This window comes from Pyxicephalus adspersus, chromosome 5, assembly GCF_032062135.1.
Source record: "Pyxicephalus adspersus chromosome 5, UCB_Pads_2.0, whole genome shotgun sequence".
NCBI lineage: Eukaryota > Metazoa > Chordata > Amphibia > Anura > Pyxicephalidae > Pyxicephalus > Pyxicephalus adspersus.
The window spans coordinates 8,194,008-8,213,930 of NC_092862.1; the positions used below are offsets into that span (position 1 = coordinate 8,194,008).

General features: G+C 40.4%; 1 protein-coding gene across 3 annotated transcripts in view; it reads left to right on the plus strand.

Annotated features, from left to right (window-relative positions):
• Positions 1-19,923, plus strand: part of ZFAT (zinc finger and AT-hook domain containing) — a 127,279-nt gene that overhangs the window by 57,171 nt on the left and 50,185 nt on the right. For all 3 annotated transcript variants that reach the window (XM_072410633.1, XM_072410635.1, XM_072410634.1), the window contains exons 7-9: positions 1,432-2,792; positions 8,024-8,256; positions 18,524-18,611. In XM_072410633.1, coding sequence (XP_072266734.1) covers positions 1,432-2,792; positions 8,024-8,256; positions 18,524-18,611 — 1,682 coding nt within the window. The remainder of the gene's footprint in view (positions 1-1,431; positions 2,793-8,023; positions 8,257-18,523; positions 18,612-19,923) is intronic.

Below are 19,923 nucleotides of genomic sequence, written 5' to 3' on the forward strand. Positions count from 1 at the left end.
TATATTAAAAAATAAAGAACAATGTTATTACTAGATTATATTTGCAATAAAAGTATTATTGAGTCTTTTACAACTGAATTGAAACAATTGGGGTTGCCTAAAAAGTCCCAAAAATTGAAATAAATAAAATTTAACTTTATATTATTTATAGGATGTGGCATGAGTTGAAATAAATTTACTAGGAACCATCTATTTTGTTAGACTTTATAGTCCTCCAACCTATACCTCTTTGAAGGAACGGCAGACTGATGCGCTCATCTCTGTGTTGCTTTGGTGCCTTCTCCTATCAGAATCAGCTGATTTGCCCATTATACTGCTTTACCTTCCCCCTAGGTAGAGGTGTGTTGTACAGGAGATTACAATATAAGGTCCAGGAACTTACACAGCTTGCATTTTAAAAAATATAATTGTGTAATAATTAATACAAAGCTGCATTATGTGTCTTTTTGCTGGAACTGTTGTAGAAATAAAAATTCACACTTTACTTTACTTTACACCTTTACTTCTGCAGAGCCCCCGATCCCTCCACTCCTGGCCTCGATTAGGTCCCACGCCATCCTAGAGTCTTCTTTTGCCCTGGTGTGGAGGAAGCGCCGAGCGCTGCTATTCGCTTCCATCTTCTTTCCACTTCTGGCTACGTCACCCGTCACCTGCACAGCGCAGGCACAAAATTGAGTATCCTGCAGTAATTGTTAAAACGTGCCAGTTACACTGCAGTTCTTTTTTAAAGGATCAGCCTGAAGCCTCCTTGGATAAATGATATATGCATTCCAGGAGGCTGTTGCGCACCAATTCGGTCTTTACCACCACAGTAGCAAAGACAGAAGGGGAAGGGATTCCCCTCTTTTTTTTTTTTTAATTTAGGGGGCAAAAAACTAAAAAAGCTAATTTTTACCTCCTAATAAAAGGGTTAGTTCCCCAATAGAAAAATATAACATTTTAGCAGTAGGCTAGCTTTAAGTTTTAAAAGTGAAATTAGTGATAAGAAAACATATCGTGTACATGAATTATGTTTTTAGTATTGTGGTGTTTTTTTTATTTTTCCACAACTGTTCAGTCAGCCATCCTAAAGCACCTTTTCCATTCTTTATCTTTAACAATAAACAAATTGTGACTGGCCTTGTATCCGCTTTTTGTTTTCTGCAGGCTTTTTGCCCTTTTCTCTTTACTTTGCGCTACAAAACAAGGAAAACTCTGATATGTGAAAGTTATTGAAGTAGTGCATTATGGAAATTCTTTCCAGTTTTTAAAGGTTTTTGATACAGCATGTATAGCTTTATTCTCCAACCTCATAATGAGCTAAAACCCTATTATATAACTTTCCAAGTTCTCACAGGCTTTGTAAAGTTGGTTATGAAAAGTTGCAGATGGAGTTTACTATAGGAAGTGGAGTTTACTTTAACCTTAACTTCATTCTTCTATTTTTTTCAGATTGGCCTCGACCCAACTTAAAATTTTCACCTGTGAATACTGCAATAAAGTCTTCAAGTTCAAACACTCTCTGCAGGCCCACCTGCGAATCCACACCAATGAAAAGCCTTACAAATGCCCCCTCTGTAACTACGCCAGCGCCATCAAGGCCAACCTCAGCGTTCATATGAGGAAGCACACGGGGGAAAAGTTCAGCTGTGACCATTGTTCATTTAGCTGCCTTAGCAAAGGTCACCTGAAAGTCCACGTGGAGCGAGTCCACAAAAAGATCAAACAGCACTGCCGCTTCTGCAAGAAGAAATACTCCGACGTCAAGAACCTCATCAAACACGTCAAAGAAACGCACAACTTGCTAGATAAGAAGGTAAAGGAGACCTTTGATGAGCTGAGGTTGCTCACTAGGGAAGGAAAACGACAGCTTCTCTATGACTGCCACATTTGTGAGCGTAAATTTAAAAATGAATTGGAACGAGACCGCCACATGTTAGTTCACGGTGACGAGAGGCCCTTCGCTTGCGAGTTGTGCAACCACGGAGCCACCAAGTACCAGTCCCTTGAACTGCACATCCGCAGGCACCCCTTTGTCTATGTTTGCTCGGACTGTTTGAAAAAATTTGTAAGCACTGTCAGGCTAAAAGCTCACATCAAAGAAGCCCACCCAGACTTAGAAGAAGAAACTTTACTTAATGATTCCATCAGTAAGAGTTTTTGCCTTTTAGAACCCGGGAGTGACATCCAACAAGAGGCCTTGGGTGACATTGAAATGAATGCCCAGGAGGATGCCAATGCACCTTCCACTCTGGATTCACAAACATGTGCACAGGAAACTGGTAGGAATCCATCTCTAGACTTGAAAGCACAAAATGATAGTTTACCTTGTGAAGAAACAGAGCAGCTCCTCTCCAAAAGCAACCAAGCAAATCGATTAACGGATGGCTCCCCAGCAAAGCTTGCAGACTCTTCTAGTGCCTCTAAGGAAGTGTCGAGCGAAGAACTTTTACACAGTTTGACAGAGAAAGAGAATAAACATCTATATGCTAATCTCCAAGCTGTACAGAGCGAAGATAATGTTTCGGAAGCCATCAATCACAGTCCAGCTGACGGCTCTTCTTTGAAAGATGGAGAGTTGGATAGTTTAGTAAAAGTTCAGATTGTTCAAAGTGGCAGCAGGGAAAGCACAGAGGAGAACATTAGTAATGAGACCCAACCACAGATTCATGGTCAGAATCTGCTATCTGTCAGTGCAGGAGGAGCTGGTGCTTTTATGGCGATCCTAAACGGACTACAAAAGAAACAGCTGAATATGGATTTGCTTCAGAAAATCAGGAAGGTTTATGGGGAATTGGAGTGTGAATACTGCGGTAAGAAGATTTCCACTTTTGTGGAAGTTATTGGCAAATTCACTTTTTTTAGAATTACTTGCTTCTCTTCTTTAAATAGAAACAGAAGTTTTTACTTACTCCTTCATGATCTGTAAGTGACATGCAACATTATACTTACTATTTTTGCAAACTATAGGTGCACAGAGGGACCCTTTGGGTTTTTTTGTTTTCAATAATTTTTTTAGAGTTTTAACTAGTTAAAATTAAAACGGAATACAACATATATGACAAACTGTACAATATAAAATAACAAATTGAAACAAATTATCATTGATACAGTATCAGAATAACACAAGGAAAAAAATAAAATCAATGGACACTAGATAACAAAGATAAAAGAAGAGGGAAAGAAAAAAGAAGGGGAATATAGTGCTGGTCACATTGCTGCACAAACCAATTACCAATATAATAAAATCATGACTGTCATGGGGCTTTAAATGGATACTATTTTAATTGGTCACTAATGTACTATCAAAGGAGGGTGAAAAATAATGTTCTACCAATGGGGACCAGACGCAATTGCACACAATTTTACAGGGAAACCATGATAATTTGCTTTACTTGGGAAAAGGACCCTTTACGTTTTAAGGATCCATTTATACAATGTGTAGCTTGGGCAGTTATGGAGACTTCCATTTGTGGGCACATAGGCAAGAACATTGCTAAATTGTAAGGTGAATGGGAAGCATTGAGCCATCTTCAGTCATTCTTTGTAATATTCAGATGATTTAGGGCAACAAGAACCTCCTTTACTCCTTGCTTGTCAAACATGAGAGTCCTAATGCAAACAGAGAGCTGAGCATTGTGTCTGTCTATTGCTCTATCTACATGGTGTAAAAAACAGCCGCAGACTTACAGTTTCATTGAGAATACATTCACAACGCCCTCTTCACTAGAATAGGATCGCTTTCTAATGTCAAAAAACTTTTTTTTCTGGCTGCCAAGTGTCAATACCTCAGAATGCTATTTTTGCTTTTATATGGAGACTCTGATAATTTTGATAGGAGGGCCAACTGGAGGGGAGGCCTGGCATCTGAGATATATATACTGTTTTAGGTAAGTAAGGTTTTAATCCAAAATGGGGCTATGGCTCAACATTTCCACCAGATGTGTGCAAAACTGCTCATTGGAGCACCTCTGGACAATACCATTTTGTTAGTCTGAAACTTTAGTTTCAGCCCTGTTTGGCACAAGAAACCTCCCGGGTACTTTTTGTTCTGTATATGTTTCATTGGCCAGGGTTAGGACCCATGCACACTTTTCATTCCTGTGGCTTCTTTTGTTATTGTGCCCTGCATTGGGGCATCCATTTGAATAGGCTGTCCAGTGTTCTACAGCACTTCAAATCAGGTCTACACCTGGCCATAAAATATGAAGAGCACCACAGCGCACAATGTGTAGCTTGTGTATTACCATGTCTCTGCTAGAATGCACGTGTTCCCATAATGCACATCTTTGAGTGGGCCCTTGCACCTCTACATTAAAAGAAATCCTCCTTGCTGGTTTTTTGGTGCCAAGCAAGTTCTTTGCAACCTTCTACTAAAGGAATAAAAGTAATGATGTGAGAAAATGCACTGCTCTGCAAAAGGTGGAATTTCTGAGACTTAAAGTTCGGCTTTCCTTTTCCATTACAGGGTGCTGCCATTTTCCCCTTTTTCTTCTTCCTCATTCTGATCTTTGGCCAAGCTGATCAGCCATACAGGAAGGATATAACATTCACTTCGAGCACATGTTATGTTAGGCGCGAATGTTAGGTTTTACTGGCAACCAGCGATGAGCTGCTCAGCTTTTTTGTCCATTCCCCAGTGCACTCAGGCAGGCAAGTCAGATTTTTGCAGAAGGGACATCGCCTGTCCTGTTCTGCAATAACTACATTATCATAAATTTTTAAAAGGGCGACACTATTTCCATTTTAAAGCAAAACTTTGCTCAAAAACATTTTTTTATAGTAAACTGAATGTTTCTCATAGGGGGACATTTATTAATTCCATTTCATCCAAGAAATGCTAAACAGAAGCAGTGAGACAGATTGTGTGACAAATTTAATACAAGGTTACAGCCTAATTTATAAATCTTTCCTGTTTTTGCTGTGGGGGAATAAAACCTAACCCTGACCACTTCTTAATTGTGCATCTGGACACAGTAAAAATCTCTCATGTGCAACCATAAATCTGTGTTAGAACTTTGCAGATCTGTTGCAGTTGGCTGCCTAGGATGACATGCAGGAATCATAAATACAAAGGAAACTGTTGCATAGACTTTGCTCAGTGAGCAGCATCCTGGTTTATGTCTGTCCCTAATTTGTTTGATGAATGTTCCCCTTAGTGTATTTGTTGTATTTTCCTTTCTGCTACAACCTTCTTGATGCACTGATGCTTTTCTCGTTAAGTTCCCAGCATTGTTCTGATAATATGTTGAACACCTATAATGCTGGGTTGACATCCTCCTTTCTATCTCTACATCCCGTGATATTTCAGCAGGTTGTGTGCTTTCCAAGATTGCTCATGAGAACGAGAAAGTGTGGAAGAGACAGACGTCTTGTCTGTGCTTGGTAGAGCAGATAATCATTGGACACTGATAAGTCGCCTGTCTTTAAATATTCATATCATGTCTTGTGTTTTCATATCTTAAAGGTCCTAGGTGTGCTGTTTTCTTTTCCACTTGGGCCTAATTTACATTAACAGTTTTACCCACTGTCAAAATGCTGAATTCAAAATCTAGTGTTTGTATATTCTATTCACTTAAATGTTCCAGCAAACACTACAACAATGTTTTTTAAATAACTTTTACGTCATCAAGGAACCCCTGCAATAATTACTATATCCACAGCTCACAGTATATTAGTGTGATGGATGAATGCTTCTTACATACCTGGCTATTGGGAAGAATGTCACCCTTACAGATAGCCAAAAAGATCATTGGTGTCAGTGAATCTGACCTGAGAAGTGTAAAACTGCTCATTGCTCAGGAAACCTCTACCAACCTCTGAAGGAAACCACGATTAAAAAATACTGCTCTAACGTGTTTGTATGATGCCAAAAAGATCATTGGTGTCATCTAAACTGACTTAAAGTGGAACTTTCATTAATATAAAAAAAAAAAACTTACGTTCAGTGTTCTCCCCAGCACCTTTTAGCTGGGTGCACCACCCGGCACTCTTCAGTAACCATGTGGCTGTTTTTGAATGGTTACTGAAAAGTTTGTTACAATATAGAGGCTGCCACCCACCTACAGCTTCTTCCGACCAATCAAAAAAAAAATTTCTAGTTAGAACACCGTCCTTTACCTCTGTAGATCCCTCCATCCGTTCCTGCGTCGTCCTGGAATCCCCCTTCTTCCCAGATCAGAGGAAGTTCCAGGCACCACCATCTTCTTTTGTCCTCCACTTCCTCCTGCCTACATCACCCGATCTACCATCTGCACAGTGCGAGATCAGGTGATGTAGGCAGAAGAAGGAAAAGGATGGAAGAATAACCCACAATACCTTTGTCAAGAAACACTAAACTAGAACCTTTTTGGGATGCCAAAAAATGTTGCAGCAGTAAAGCAAGTCTAAATGCAGTGTTCTCCCCAGCCCATTTTAGCCCACTTTTCAGTAAATACCCAGCTGTTTGTGGGTGGTTACTGAATGATTGGGCTACAATACAGGGGTCACCACCTGCCTACAGCTTCTTCCCACCCAGCTTAAAAAACTTTCTGGGTTGAACGCTGTAAATGTAAAGAATAAAAAATTGCAGCCTGACAACTTATTTCAGGTGATGTCTCCTCTGCAATAAAAAAAAACTTCCTGCCTAATCAGAATTGTTTATTTTCACTCACCTGTCCTCGCTCTGTCATGGGCTTCCATCTTCCCGTACTTCTCTTCTGGGTTGTTGGATCTTCGACCATTTTATTTAACCAGGCCGGGAGAAAGCACTATAATGCCAATGCTCATCATAGTGTGTTCAGAAAAGATTACAAACAGGTAGGTAAGTTTGTCCTATTGCAAAAGGGACATCGCCTGTCTCTTCTGCAATAAAAATCCTGCCAGCTTACAATTTTAGAAATCAAAACTTTAGTTAAAAACTTTAGTTAGTAATACTGAAATGGCTCAAAACATGCATCAAGGCTTCCATGAAAAACTGAGCTTTTTCGCATGCCTAAAGTCATTAATTCTCCTGAGCGGTTTGCCTGAGTGTGGCTCAGGGTAGAAAAAAATGGCTGATAGCGGTAACCCCCGAGCCACACTCGGGGTAACTAAAAAAAAAAAAAAAAAGACTTTACCTGGGCCCACCGGTGTCTTCCAGTGTCCTGCCCCACCTTCGATCTGTCCCCTGGCAAGTGCCCTGACATTCCCTGGTGACGTTGGTGCTTGCGAGGGAGCGTGGCAGAAATTTCAAATTATTTTGTATTGGATTCAATACAAAATAATTGAATTCAATCCAATACAAAGTAATTATATATATATATATATATATATATATATATATACTAATGTACAGTTACATTACGGGTTTCAGTATCAGTATTTTTGATTTATTTATGCACCCCTGTTTTAACAGATTTTTGTGTTTTTTATTTAAAGTTTTTAAATTTAATAAATATTGGACATATTTCAAGTGAAATATATATAAGAATTACAGGCCTACAATGTAAAATACATTTTCATAAAAGACAATGTACCGCTTTTAGACAAATAAATCCAGACAGAAGTGAACCGCCCAGGAGGTTAAAAGGTGTGTGGTCCCTCTTCTCTCCTTTTCATCTTCCTAATGGGAAAAAAAATAATGGCCTGGTTTTTGATTGCCTAGATAAATGTCTGTAAGTGTTGTATTTGCTTTTCCAACATTAAAAGGTCCATAGGCCAGAAAAATCGTCTTATTGCCAAGGTGTGACCCCCTAGCGGCTGGCCTTTCTCCTGCCTGAAATTGGTGTGATAAATGACTTTAGGTAGAGAAATGGTGGACTTCTAGTCTGACCTTTGTGATCTGACCGAGAGGAAATACAAGCAAATAATCAAACTTCCTGAGCGTTAAGGCCGTGCGGCTTTCACAATTCAATATTGGAGGATCAGATTAATATTGCCCCTAGGTTTCTAATTCAGTTTATATTCTAAGTGGACTTATTTTGTTTCTTTTGATTTATTTCCATTAAGGATTTCTATGAATTGCTGTTTCTGGTAACACAGCTGTCACATGTGAGTAATGTTTCCATTCTGCACTTCTTTGCAGGTAAGCTGTTCTGGTATCAGGTACATTATGACATGCACGTCAGAACACACACAAGAGAACATTTATTTTTTTGCTCTCAATGCACCTACTCGTCCATCACCAAGAATTGCCTGAAACGCCACGTCATCCAGAAGCATAGCAACATGTCCCTCAAGTGCCCGGCGCAAGGCTGTAACTACTCCAGTCCAGATAAATACAAGCTGCAGGCACACCTCAAGATTCACACTGACCTGGTAAGTACAGGTACAAGTAAAATTTAGGGGTTACGCTTCTTTAAAGTGATCCTCTGGACATGCTACGTAAATTTAAATATGTACATGTTCCATAAATGAAGCCCTCACTGACAAGAAATTAATCTTAAAGCAATAAAGTTGTGTAATTTCTCTCTGCACCCTTCTAGAAGAATCCTCTGCATATGCGGAATGTGATTCTCCAGAAATGATGAAAACCTGATATTCAAGATATCCTAAACTTGATGTAGAGTCCAGTTCAAGCAGTATGAAAATTTGAACCAATGCCAGTTGTAACAATATACCTTTAAATTTCCTATAGGGACCACCAAGTGTATGAGCTAGTGGGCGAGTGATGTGCAGTCTTTCTTTTGTGATCTATTATTTTGTCTTTTAAAATTCTGTAATAACAATAAATGCTCTTCCTGTGTATGTGCGGTATCCTGCAGAGAGACTGGCACGCTCCAGGCTTTTTGTCAGCGATTTTGGGTTTAGTGAGGTACCAAAAGCCTAAAGTCAGCTTATGACTTGGCTCATTAGCCTAAACAGCAGCACAATATCTGAGGGTGGAATTTCGGCTGTGTTCATCTCCTTGCACCAGTGGAGGCCTCATCAATGTATTTGTTACCCACGGGAGTCCTTTCATACTCAAAAGTTTGTTTTACACTGCATGGCCAAATGTTTATGGACGCTGACCATCATATCTGCCTGATGTTGACTCTTTCAAAGAATTCAGACTTTTTCTTCATTCAAACATTCCCTGCGTATAAAGGTGACATGCCTGAATAACAACACTAGGACTTTTGCATCACACATTTAAGAAAAACATCACAAAATGGTGCACTGTGCAAAAAAGTAGGTACACAAAAATCCAATTTTGCTACTTCTTTAATTTACGGAATATTGGGTTCACAAGCTCATGTAGCACACTTTGATACCTTGCATAATTCATAGTTGACTCAATAATTTTATGGTGCCCAGGCCAATCAAAATAATAACATTGACACTACTACTTTTCACGATTGGTCCTTTTTCTTCCTGGTCATCTTCTGCAGCCCCATTTAATTGAGTACTTCTGTGTTATATACAGGTAGTCTCCGAATGCAGGACATCCGACATACGGACGACTCCTAGATACGAATGTGGTTTTCTTGCTTGCTCCTGTGCAGAACGGAGGCTTGATAGGGGGAGAGGGGTGGTTTGCGTGACTTGCAGAAGAAATATTTTACTAAACACATCTGAGCAACATCTTGTAACTCTTTAATGATTAAAACAAACTCTGCAGTTGTTCCCACCTTCCAGCGGCATCCTCCAACGTGTGAATGTTGGGGACACAAGGCCAGGGGAAGTAGATGCTGGCTGGGCATCAGATACCCAAAAGTGCCTGATGGTGCACCTTTCTTAAAGGGGCTGGGGAGAATACTGGGTGGTCCCTTAAGTGTTGTTATTGCTGCTTTTGTGATATGAACATCTTATGGAAAGTGTCTCCGTCACTTGTGTCTCTGAAATACAGGAATTCAGAGGTCTCATCCAGGAGCTTCATGTGACCTCAGCTTTAGGTTGTGGTCACATAAAGTTCTTTATAGGAGGGACTTAAGGCGGAACCAAAGTAAAAAAAAAAAATCACAGTCACCTTTAATCCCGTAGATACCTCAATGGGATGGACCTTCCTTCAATCTGATCCTGCACTGTCTTGGAATTCTTTTTCATCCCGGCTCAGGGGAAGTGCCAGGCGCCGCCATCTTCAGTCTTCTTGCTACGTCACACAATCTCGCACTGCGCAGGTGCGAGATCGGGTGATGTAGCCCACTGTAAAGAGGAAAAAAAAGGGAGCCGATCTCACTGCGCATGCATCTGGCACGTGCAGAAGGAGCAGCCAAAAGCCTCCCGAAATGAGTGACGCAAGTATCTTGGGAGGCTCTGCGTTCCCATTCAGTCTTGATTGCCTCAGCAGTAAGGATTTAAAGAGCGAAGCAATCGCCTCAGCAATAAGGACTTAAAAGGGTTGTCTACCCTTTAATGTAAAGTAATAAGTTGACATTAGGTCTGCTTTAAGGGCATGGCAGCAAATGATGCTTTAAAACTGTTTTTCCAGGTTTTTAAATGATTATCCTTTTACCAGCACACTTTTATTAGTTATTTTATGCCCTTTATTCTTTCTCCATGCCTGCACTTTCCTGGCCACTTCGAATAAATTGTCCCCCTCAATTTTTGTTTTCCTGTGCGTTCATAAGGTTAACTTGACATTGTGCATTATGGTGATTGCAGCCAGCGCCACAAAGTACAACTGAACTTTGTCCGGCAAGTTTCTCCTTTGAAGTGGGTAGACTCTGAAATGGACCGCCACATGCTGTTTGAATGGCCAAGTGCTGTTTCCATAACTACAAGCTTTATAATGTCTTAAGAAAACATCTCTTCTTGTTAAATAAATGTTTTTAAGTCTTAAAGCACATCATGTTCACAAGAATTTGCTTTTCAAAAAAAAGTTTGGAGGCTGAAATATGCTGCAAAATTAATTTGTATCTTTTTAAACCTTTTTATGTTTAGACACAATTGGTACCTTTTGAGGACAAAATACTCACAGCGCCTTGCAAAAGCATCCAGACCTTTGACCGGTTCTCTTATTTTACGGAATAACAAAGCTGCATTGAAATGATGTTCTCTGTAATAGCTCAGATTCAAAGAGCTGAATATAGAAAATAATATTTTAATGTTGTAGTGTTATATTAGAAAAATATCATAGGAAATGTAATTGAAATACGCTCCTGGACTAAGTACGCTTTATTGTGCATGGCTGCGGCTTGCAGCAAAACCACATTTATTATAGAACTTTAAAGAGGACACTGTGCTTAAAAAGAGACTAATAACTATTTGCCTGTGGTCTCCCTGGAGCTGACTTTTACCGCTCAAGTGACAAGCTTGCAGCACATTACTTGCACCGTGTTGCATCACATTTGATTGGTTCTTTGTATTATTTCTCACTCCCAGTCAGCTTTATTATTAATATTATTATTTTTATTACACAGTATTTATATAGCACCAATATATTATGCAGCACTATACACAGTCCATAGTCATGTCACTAGCTGTCCCTTAAAGGGTCTCAAAATCTAATGTCCGTACCATCGTCATATGTCATTAATACAGTCTAAAGACAATTTTTGAAGGGAAGCCAATTAACTTAACCGCATGTTTTTGAATTGTGGGAGGAAACCGGAGTATGCAGCGGAAACCCACACAAACGTAGGGGGAACCTGCAATCTCCATGCAGATAGTGTCCTGGATGAGATTCGAACCTGGGACCCAGCGCTGCAAAGGTAAACCTCTAAGCCACCATGCAGCTGACAGCATTGCTGGAATTGCTGCTTGCATTAAAATATAGTTTTTTTTACATTACACATTCATTTTATACCTAATTTTTAGTACAAAGCTGTGTGATATTTGCTTGGACTTTATCTTTAGCGGAACTAAATTCCCAAAGGGACAGGTGATATCCCTTCTGCAATAATGGTCCTTACTTGCCTGATCACTTCCTAGTATGCGCAGCTCAGCATTGGTCGCCAGAGAACCCCAGCATTCCTGGATCCCCATGTGCATTCCAAGAATGAATGCATTCCACTCACTTGTGTGGAAGTTACATCATCTTGTCATTGCTATAGTTTTCTGTAATAGGATGGGGGTTAGGTAAGTATTGCGGTTTACTTTTGCTTTAAGAAAGAAACAAATGGTGAACATGAAGGTTTATTATTGCAGAAGGGGCAGTTAATGTCCTTTCCACAATAAAATAAACTTTGCAAATTGCCCGTTTGCAATCTCTTCTGCATGTGCAGCTCCATATAGATGGATATTTTCTGCGTGTGCCATACCAGGTATTTCAGCATACCCCCAGCTTCTTAGAATTGAGTAAATCCCCTGTGCATGTACAAGAGTTGCATCATTCCTGCTCTCCAGCCAAGATGGCTGAAGATCCAGAACTTGAAAGAGGACCAGGACCAAAGAGGACCCCAAAAAAAAAAAAAAGCAGGCTACGTCACCTAATATCACACCTGTACAGTGCAAGATCGGGTGACTTAGCAAGAAAAAGACATAAGAAAAGAACGAAGATGGTGGCGCAGAGGAACAACACAGGACCGGATCGAGGCATGGACCAGCGCCATAGAGGGCTGTGTGGGATTAAAGGTAACTGTGATTTTTTTTTATTTTCTGTTTAGTTCTGCTTTAAATACGTACTGAAAATTTGGCACAACAAGATTTTAATTAAAATTACTTTTTTAATGCAGGTTAATTTTTAGACACTGAAAATATTCTGAAGTTTTCCCCTTGACGCTAACTGCAGTTTTATTGGTATTTCTGAGCTTGCACTTGCAATCAATACTTGTGACCGCGAGGATCGAAGTCAGGCTTTCAATTAGGCCCCAGGTACATGTTTGTAAAGACGACCCCACGAGCACCGCTGGGAATTCTATAGGGGAACTGCACCAGTCCTGTTTGTGTACTAGTAAAAAAAATAATGACATCCTTCTCAGAAAATGGCCATTCGCATCAAATTATCTCCTCCACCCTCGCCATCACCGCGTCACAATGTTAGAAAACGAGCCTCGCTGCTATTAATGATGTGTGCCTGAAAACGCAGGTGTCTCCTCTGGAGAGCAGCGCATCCTCGTTTATATTTATAGACACAGATAAAAGTTTTTAGTGCGTGCAATTATTCAGCCTCCCTGCCGATCGAGTAAGGCCGTGTTGCGCCTTGCCGGAATGGGTGCATGAAATTGGCAGCATGCTGCTCTTCCCCGAGAGCGCGGTGGGTCAGCCCGAGTTGTTCCTTTGCAGTGGGCTGAAATCGCTTTTCATTGCGGGCACCGCAGGGGGTTGGTAAATAGCGAGTCAGAGATGTCACATAATACAAAGTGCTGATGCTGAAAGTGGCCGTTTAGAATGTGCAATAACTGGAATATTTCAATGAAAATAAGTTTGTGCATTTTTCTGCTGCATCTGATACATTGGATGATTAGTTGTCATTATGTCTTGCCTCTGACAGCAGCTGAACATTGGTAGAGGACTAATGGATAGGCTCTGTTTTATGTTTCACACGCATCAGTCATCCTTTAATTTATCTTCTATATCCTTGAAGGGGAAGAGCAGTTGGTATGTGGTGATCCATTGATAGGGTTATAGGGCAGTTTGGTGGCTTAGTGGTTAGCACTTTGTCATTTGCAGCGCTAGGTCCCAGGTTCGAATCTCTGCCAGGGCATTATCTGCTTGGAGTTTGCAGGTTCTTCTCGTGGGTGGGTTTCCTCCGGGTACTCGGGTTTCCTCCCACATTCCAAAAGCATGCAGTTAGGTTAATTTGCTTCCCCCCCAAATTGACCTTAGATTGTGGTAATGACTATGGTGGGGACATTCGATTGTGAGCCCCTTTGACGCACAGTTAGTAATATGACTAAAGACTTTGTGAAGAGCTGCGTAATATGTCAGCGCTATATAAATACTCTGCAGAAATAATAAGAGCTTGGCCCATGCCCATTGAGCCTCACTCAGCAGCTTTTCCTTGGCCCAGCTCTTTCACATTCTTTTCCATACTCAGAGGTATGTACACTTCAAGCCCATCTCTGGCTATGAGAATCCCTCATTTAAATTCTCCCTCGTAGCTTTTTTTTTTTTTTTTTACCCAGAAGCAGTGTTCTCCCCTAAAATTATTTTAGGCTAGGTGCTAAGAAGCTGTAGGTGGGTGGTGGCCCCTGTATTGTGGCCAAACCTTTCAGTAATCGCTTAAAAACAGCTAGGTGGTTTCTAAAAACTGCTGGGTGGTGCGTCCAGCTAAAAGGAGCTGGGAAGAACATTGAAAAATATTAGGTTTTAAAATTTTGGTTTGACTTGTATTCCGGCCCTTGAGGTTTATAGTGGAGGCCCGTGGCCAAGGTGATGTTCAAGTCAACCAGGCAGTGACACTGCAAGCAGGACCATTCTCTTGCTTAGTGGAGTCCAGTGCATCAAATAACCATGGACCGAGAATTTGGGGCTGGTAAACATATTTTCTCTATATCTATGATGTTTAACTAAAAAATGGTAGCCACTCCTTAAATTGTAACATGTGAATCAAGAAACAAAAAAGGAAAAAGGGGTTTTGGGGCTTGAAAAGTAAATAATTGTATAATTTTGTATTAATACATATAATAATTATAATTAAATACATAAATATAATTTTATTTTTTTTACTTTTCAAGCCACAAAACCCCTTTTTTTCTCTTTCTTCTTGATTCACATGAGAATTTGGGGCTTTTAGACTTTATTTTAGGTTTATTTTTATATTTAAGGTTTATTTCTTTGGGATTCTTTGGGGCAATGCAGCACTAGGTTTACAAAAAATCTAATCTAATTTATAACTTCCCCAGTAGGTGCTTACTTTGAGTGGACTTTTTGTGTGCGTACACTAAAGATACTGGGAGACAGCCCCATTTAAACCTGTAGGGAGTTATTATACTGGAGCAGAAAGCGCTAGAGAAGCATTTGGGCCAGAGGGGCTCACCACCATCAGGGGGAGGTTGATAAACAAGCACCTGGGTTCTAGGTTTAGTTAGGTTAGATGGAAAGGGTGGGTGGGCAACGATAGGGATACAGATGAAGTCCAGTTGAACAGCTAAACGTGAATGATAGGAATATAGCCGAGGACAGAATATTTTGTATTGTTTGTTGGGCTCTCTGATTTGAAAAAAAAAAAAAAACGACTTGGTTTGCAAACTAAATATCATGAATAAACCTTGTATTAAACTCCAGTGGGAAAAAAAAAATCCTTTGTTACAATTCTTGGCTTCAGTTCAGAGCTGTCCCCACAATGCTTCTTTCGTGGCACTAGATGTATTCACTTTTTCTAAAAACTAGCTGCCATGAACCTGCCCTCAACCAACACAATGATAAATTTATCATGACACTCCAATTTCTTCTGCATGTTCCTAGCCAAAATAAAAAAGATTTAAAATATTGCCAAGATTTTATTATTCCCTCATTAGGGGAAAATCCCATTAAGTGTATGCAAATGCTTTTTCTCCTGTTTCTCACAAAACCTAAAAAGTCAGGGGATATCCAACATTTTAAATTGCCATGACAGCCATTGGTGAAGGATATTGCTCCGATTGGGACACCTGTCCCGGGGACAACTCTCTAGCATGAACAATTGAATTACTTTGGCCAGATTTCCTTTCCTGTTATAGATATAGGACAGGAAGAAGGGAATATTCTCCCTAGTGGGAGATATTTTTTCGAGTGACACATTGGCCCTGATTTATTAAAGTTCTCCAAGGCTGGAGAGAATACACTTTCATCAGTGAAGCTGAGTAATTGAGCAAACCTGGAATGGATTTCCTAAAATTAAGCTATTTGTTAGCAAATGTTTTCAATCTTGGGCTATTCCAGGTTTGCTGGATCACCCAGCTTCACTGATGAAAGTTTATTCTCTTCAGCCTTGGAGAACTTTAATAAATCAGGGACTTTAAATCAGGAATAGACCCTGGGGATATTCACTTGTCCCCCAGTCTTGGGTACCGCCATTTTCTCACTTCTTCAATTTCAGGATTCCAGTCTTCAGCATGCGCAGCTCAGTGAATTTTGGGCAGCGATTGTGCAGGTAAGGATACTTATTTGCAGAAGAGACATTCCCTAGCCCTTTCTGCTATAAGATGCCGCCTGATGACTTAAGTTCCACTTTAATTGATTCTACAGATTCTCTCTCCTTAGGAGAAGCCCTTGAATCAGAGACGTGTCAGAATCTCCTCTGCACAAATATATCTGTACAAGTGTATGTATGGCTGCCAGACGTTATTGTTCAATATGGGCACAAGGCTCCAAATCGCGTAGGGATGCCGTCGTTTTCTGGCTGCTGAATGCTTTTTTTACATTATAACTCCCGCTGACAAATATCATTTGTTTGAGAAGTTTCCTTTTTTTTATATATAAAGATTAGACAGAGGACAGCTGAGGAGAGAGGTTCTGACAGTCTCTGTTTGAGGGACTTTGATGCTAACCGGCTCACCTGGAAGGAATCTCTGCTCTGATTGATGCTCTTTGAAGTCGATTCCATATTCTGAGAGCATTTCAAGCTCCGTGAATTTGAACGAAAGAGGAGGAAAGAAATGTTTTCATTACAGTCTGCAGCCAGCTTTTCATTTCGGCATGAATTGACGTAGCTGGGTACTAAATAGGAGGGCATTTCTGCACGTCGTTTTCCAGCCCTTCGCAGATGTTAGACCATCTCAAGCCATAGCGCTCAAAATCACAGCTGAAGTATCATATGTAAGATGATCTCCAAACATGCAATGCAATGTGTGCAAACCCAAGTATTATCATATAAAAGTTGCAGTGGCATTATTAATGTGCTGTACTTAGACTGTGTAGAAGAGCTGAGCAGTGGGAGGGACCCATGAGGCCCCACCCACTACAATCTTCCTGCAGAAAACTAGTGGAGGGGCGGAGACAAGACCAAGTCACCCAGCACAAGTGGAGAGAGCAAAATTGGCCAGTCTTTGTTTTTACAAGAAGCTCCTATCAATCAAAGTTTTGATTCTTTCACTGATCTGGAGGAAATACAAAAAATGCAACACATTAGAAGTTCAGAACTAGATTTTATAAATAACAAATGCAAGAGAATGGATAAAAGACTTAGTGTAGTATAAACCTTTTGCTACTTAAAGAATATGTCAACTCAAATATTGTTTTGTTGTTTTGTCATTATATCCTTTTGTGTATTATTATTTTTTTTGGGCTTGTTGCACAGTTTCTTTCAGCATTTTCCATTTTCAGGCTGACTAGGCTGAGCCACTGCCTTGCTATTAACAGCAACATTGTCAGCCTGCCATGTGGCCTCCCTTAGGCAGACAACTAAAGGAGCTTGTGTAGTGAGCTGACTTCACTGCTGATAACTGTAAGGCAGCAACTTAGCGTTGAAAGTCTCCCCCAGTAATGCGACTCTTGTGTCTAAAATGATTTTTGGCCTGATAGATGTAGAAAATATAAAGATAAGTCATTCTTCTTCTGCACCTCACTGCAGACAGCTTAGACTATAAATTGGATCCTCTGGTTCTTCACTAACATTCCTTTACCACTAGGAGGTGCTGTGTCTATTGAATTACATCCTAGGGTTTCGGGGATGCCAAATTCATACCCATCCCCTCACAAAGCGTCTATGATTCACTATCTAGGCAAGTTTTCACATTTGCTGGCTATAAGGCAATCCTCAGCAGTTATTATAAATTATTACAACATTTTTTCACATATATCAGAGACATGCAAATATATATTGCAATTGTGTCTAAATTTAAAGTTCTTAAATTGCAGCTTCCTGTGATAGGGTGACAACCTTTTGCAAGCTGTCCCTGCTTTCACTGCAGTGGGATAATAAAGACATTCCAAGGGGTGTGTCACTTGTGATTCACAAACTTGTGGCTTGTCAATCATCATTTGACCACCTCCCCCAGTCACACCCATTGCTTTCTGGATTGGCAGCCCAGCCTCTGTTGCTGAGCCCCACCCACTGTAAGCTGCAGCATCTGGAAGGGGAACATGTGAGATGCTAATGGAGGTGAGTTTGGTTCATTCAGAAGTAAAGGAAACCTTTCTTCCTTTCTATTTATGGTCTATGCATTACATATTAACTTTTTGTTGGACTTGTTGGCGTTTTTATTTATATAATGTTTATAAAATTGTGTTTTAAATGAAGCTAGTATTAATATTGTTCTATACTTTTTATTATTGCCTTTGCAGCAGTAGAAAAGCTTCCTCTGCAAAACAAAGTATTACTTTGCAAAAATAAAGCAATCACTTTGCATGGTGTTTTCAGTTTAACACTGAAAAATTAGCTTTGTGCTGCCTCTTTATTGTCCAATCAGCTGGCTTTGAGCAGGTCAGTAGCCAAATTATAAGGAGGACAAGAACTTCCCAGAGTTCCCAATCCCCATTTATGTATTTCAGCTCTGTATGTAGCTATAACCCTGGAGCTCTGCTATAAATCTGGCATTCTTTATGGTTCCTCATGTACCATTCCATGCAGTCTTCATACAGTTGCACAGCACTTGATGGTTGTAAACTTCACACTGTCACTGTGCTTGGCTCTGGATGGATTTTATTTTACGTCTGGTTAAAAATGATCCAGAAAACTCGCAGCTGCAGTAAAACTGTCTGCTTCACCAATCACATTATTGGCTGGTCAATACACGGCCCGTTCTGCGTCATAAGTCACAGTTATTCTGTAATGTTATTGATTATCTGCGTCTCCCTGCAGGACAAAAAGACTTACTCCTGCCCTGCCTGTGACAAGTCCTTCTCAGACGATCGTCTTATAAAGTCCCACATAAAAGCCAACCACCCTGGTAAGTAGAAAATGATGTAAAATAAACCGCACAGGTTCCCTTATAACTTTCCGGAGACATTAGAGTTAATTTACACGAAGGAAAAAAAATCCACTTCTGTGTTTTCTCCCCAGGCTCTTTAAGCTGGGCGCACCACCCGGCACTTTTTGGTAACCACCTGGCTAATTTTGGGTAGTTATTGATGAGTTGGATCACAATACAGGGGCAGTCACCCAGCTTAAAAAAATTCTGGGTTCAAAACTGCACTTACCTTTTATTTCCCCCTGGATCATTCCGGTGCTGCTCTTTTTTCTAAACTACAGTAAGCTATTGGCTGTATTATTTTGTTGTGGTAAAGTATTTGTGTGAAATTACCCAAATGTACTCTTAATCCCTCTTCTGCTCCAAATTCTATCCCAACTTTTTTGTTTTTGTATCTGTATTGAGAAACCACATTTATTGACTCCTTGTTATGGGCTGACATAGTACTGACATAGACAGGCCCCCAGAACTGCGTCTCCCTGGAGCCCCTGTCTTCTCACACTTGAGGCCATCCTGAACACAAGAGCGGTTTATGGTATGGCACCAGAAAAGAGCTCATTGTGTTCAGTTGCTTTGTGGTAGGTAGGCAGCTGGTGTAACATGGTGGTTGTTGGAGGAGGGAGGGGGATTTAAGTTTGGGTTATTCAGGAAGGGGAGGGCGGGGGTAGTATTGGTGATCAATGTTCTCCCCCATCCACTTTTAGCTGGTGCATGACCCTTGGGAGTCAAAGTAGCAGCATTGCTTTGAGTGGAATAAAATCTATATATGCATGTAATGAAGGCATAGGGGAGTTCTGTAGTCCAGCAGACAAGGCTGACGACACGTTGACAGCTTATTTAGGGAGTAATGAGCACACAGGGTTTCTGGTAGCCCTGCATGGTTTGTGCACTTGCAGCATTTCCAAAATAATAAAACTCAAATTATTGTTGTGCCCAGGAAGTTTACTTAGTATGGGGCCTAGAAAAAGTCCTGACTGCGAGAGCCACACATGGCCAAACTTGGCTATTTATTTTTAGGGGTGTTTCAATTTTTATTCTGGGGGCTGATTTACCAAAGGATTTTTAGGTTGTTCCCTTACCAAGGTGAAGTCTTCCCTGGGAACGGATCATTCAGTAGCTTCGTGAGTGTGGTGATTGTTCATTTTTGCAAAGAATACCCAATCACGTGCAAGGAATCTCAAAGAGCGGTTATTTCCTTGCATGTGATTGGATGGTTAAAGTCAGCAGAGCTTGATTTAACGTCCTAAACTAAAAAAATATCCCTTGCAAGGGGTTAATTCACTTAGCTATG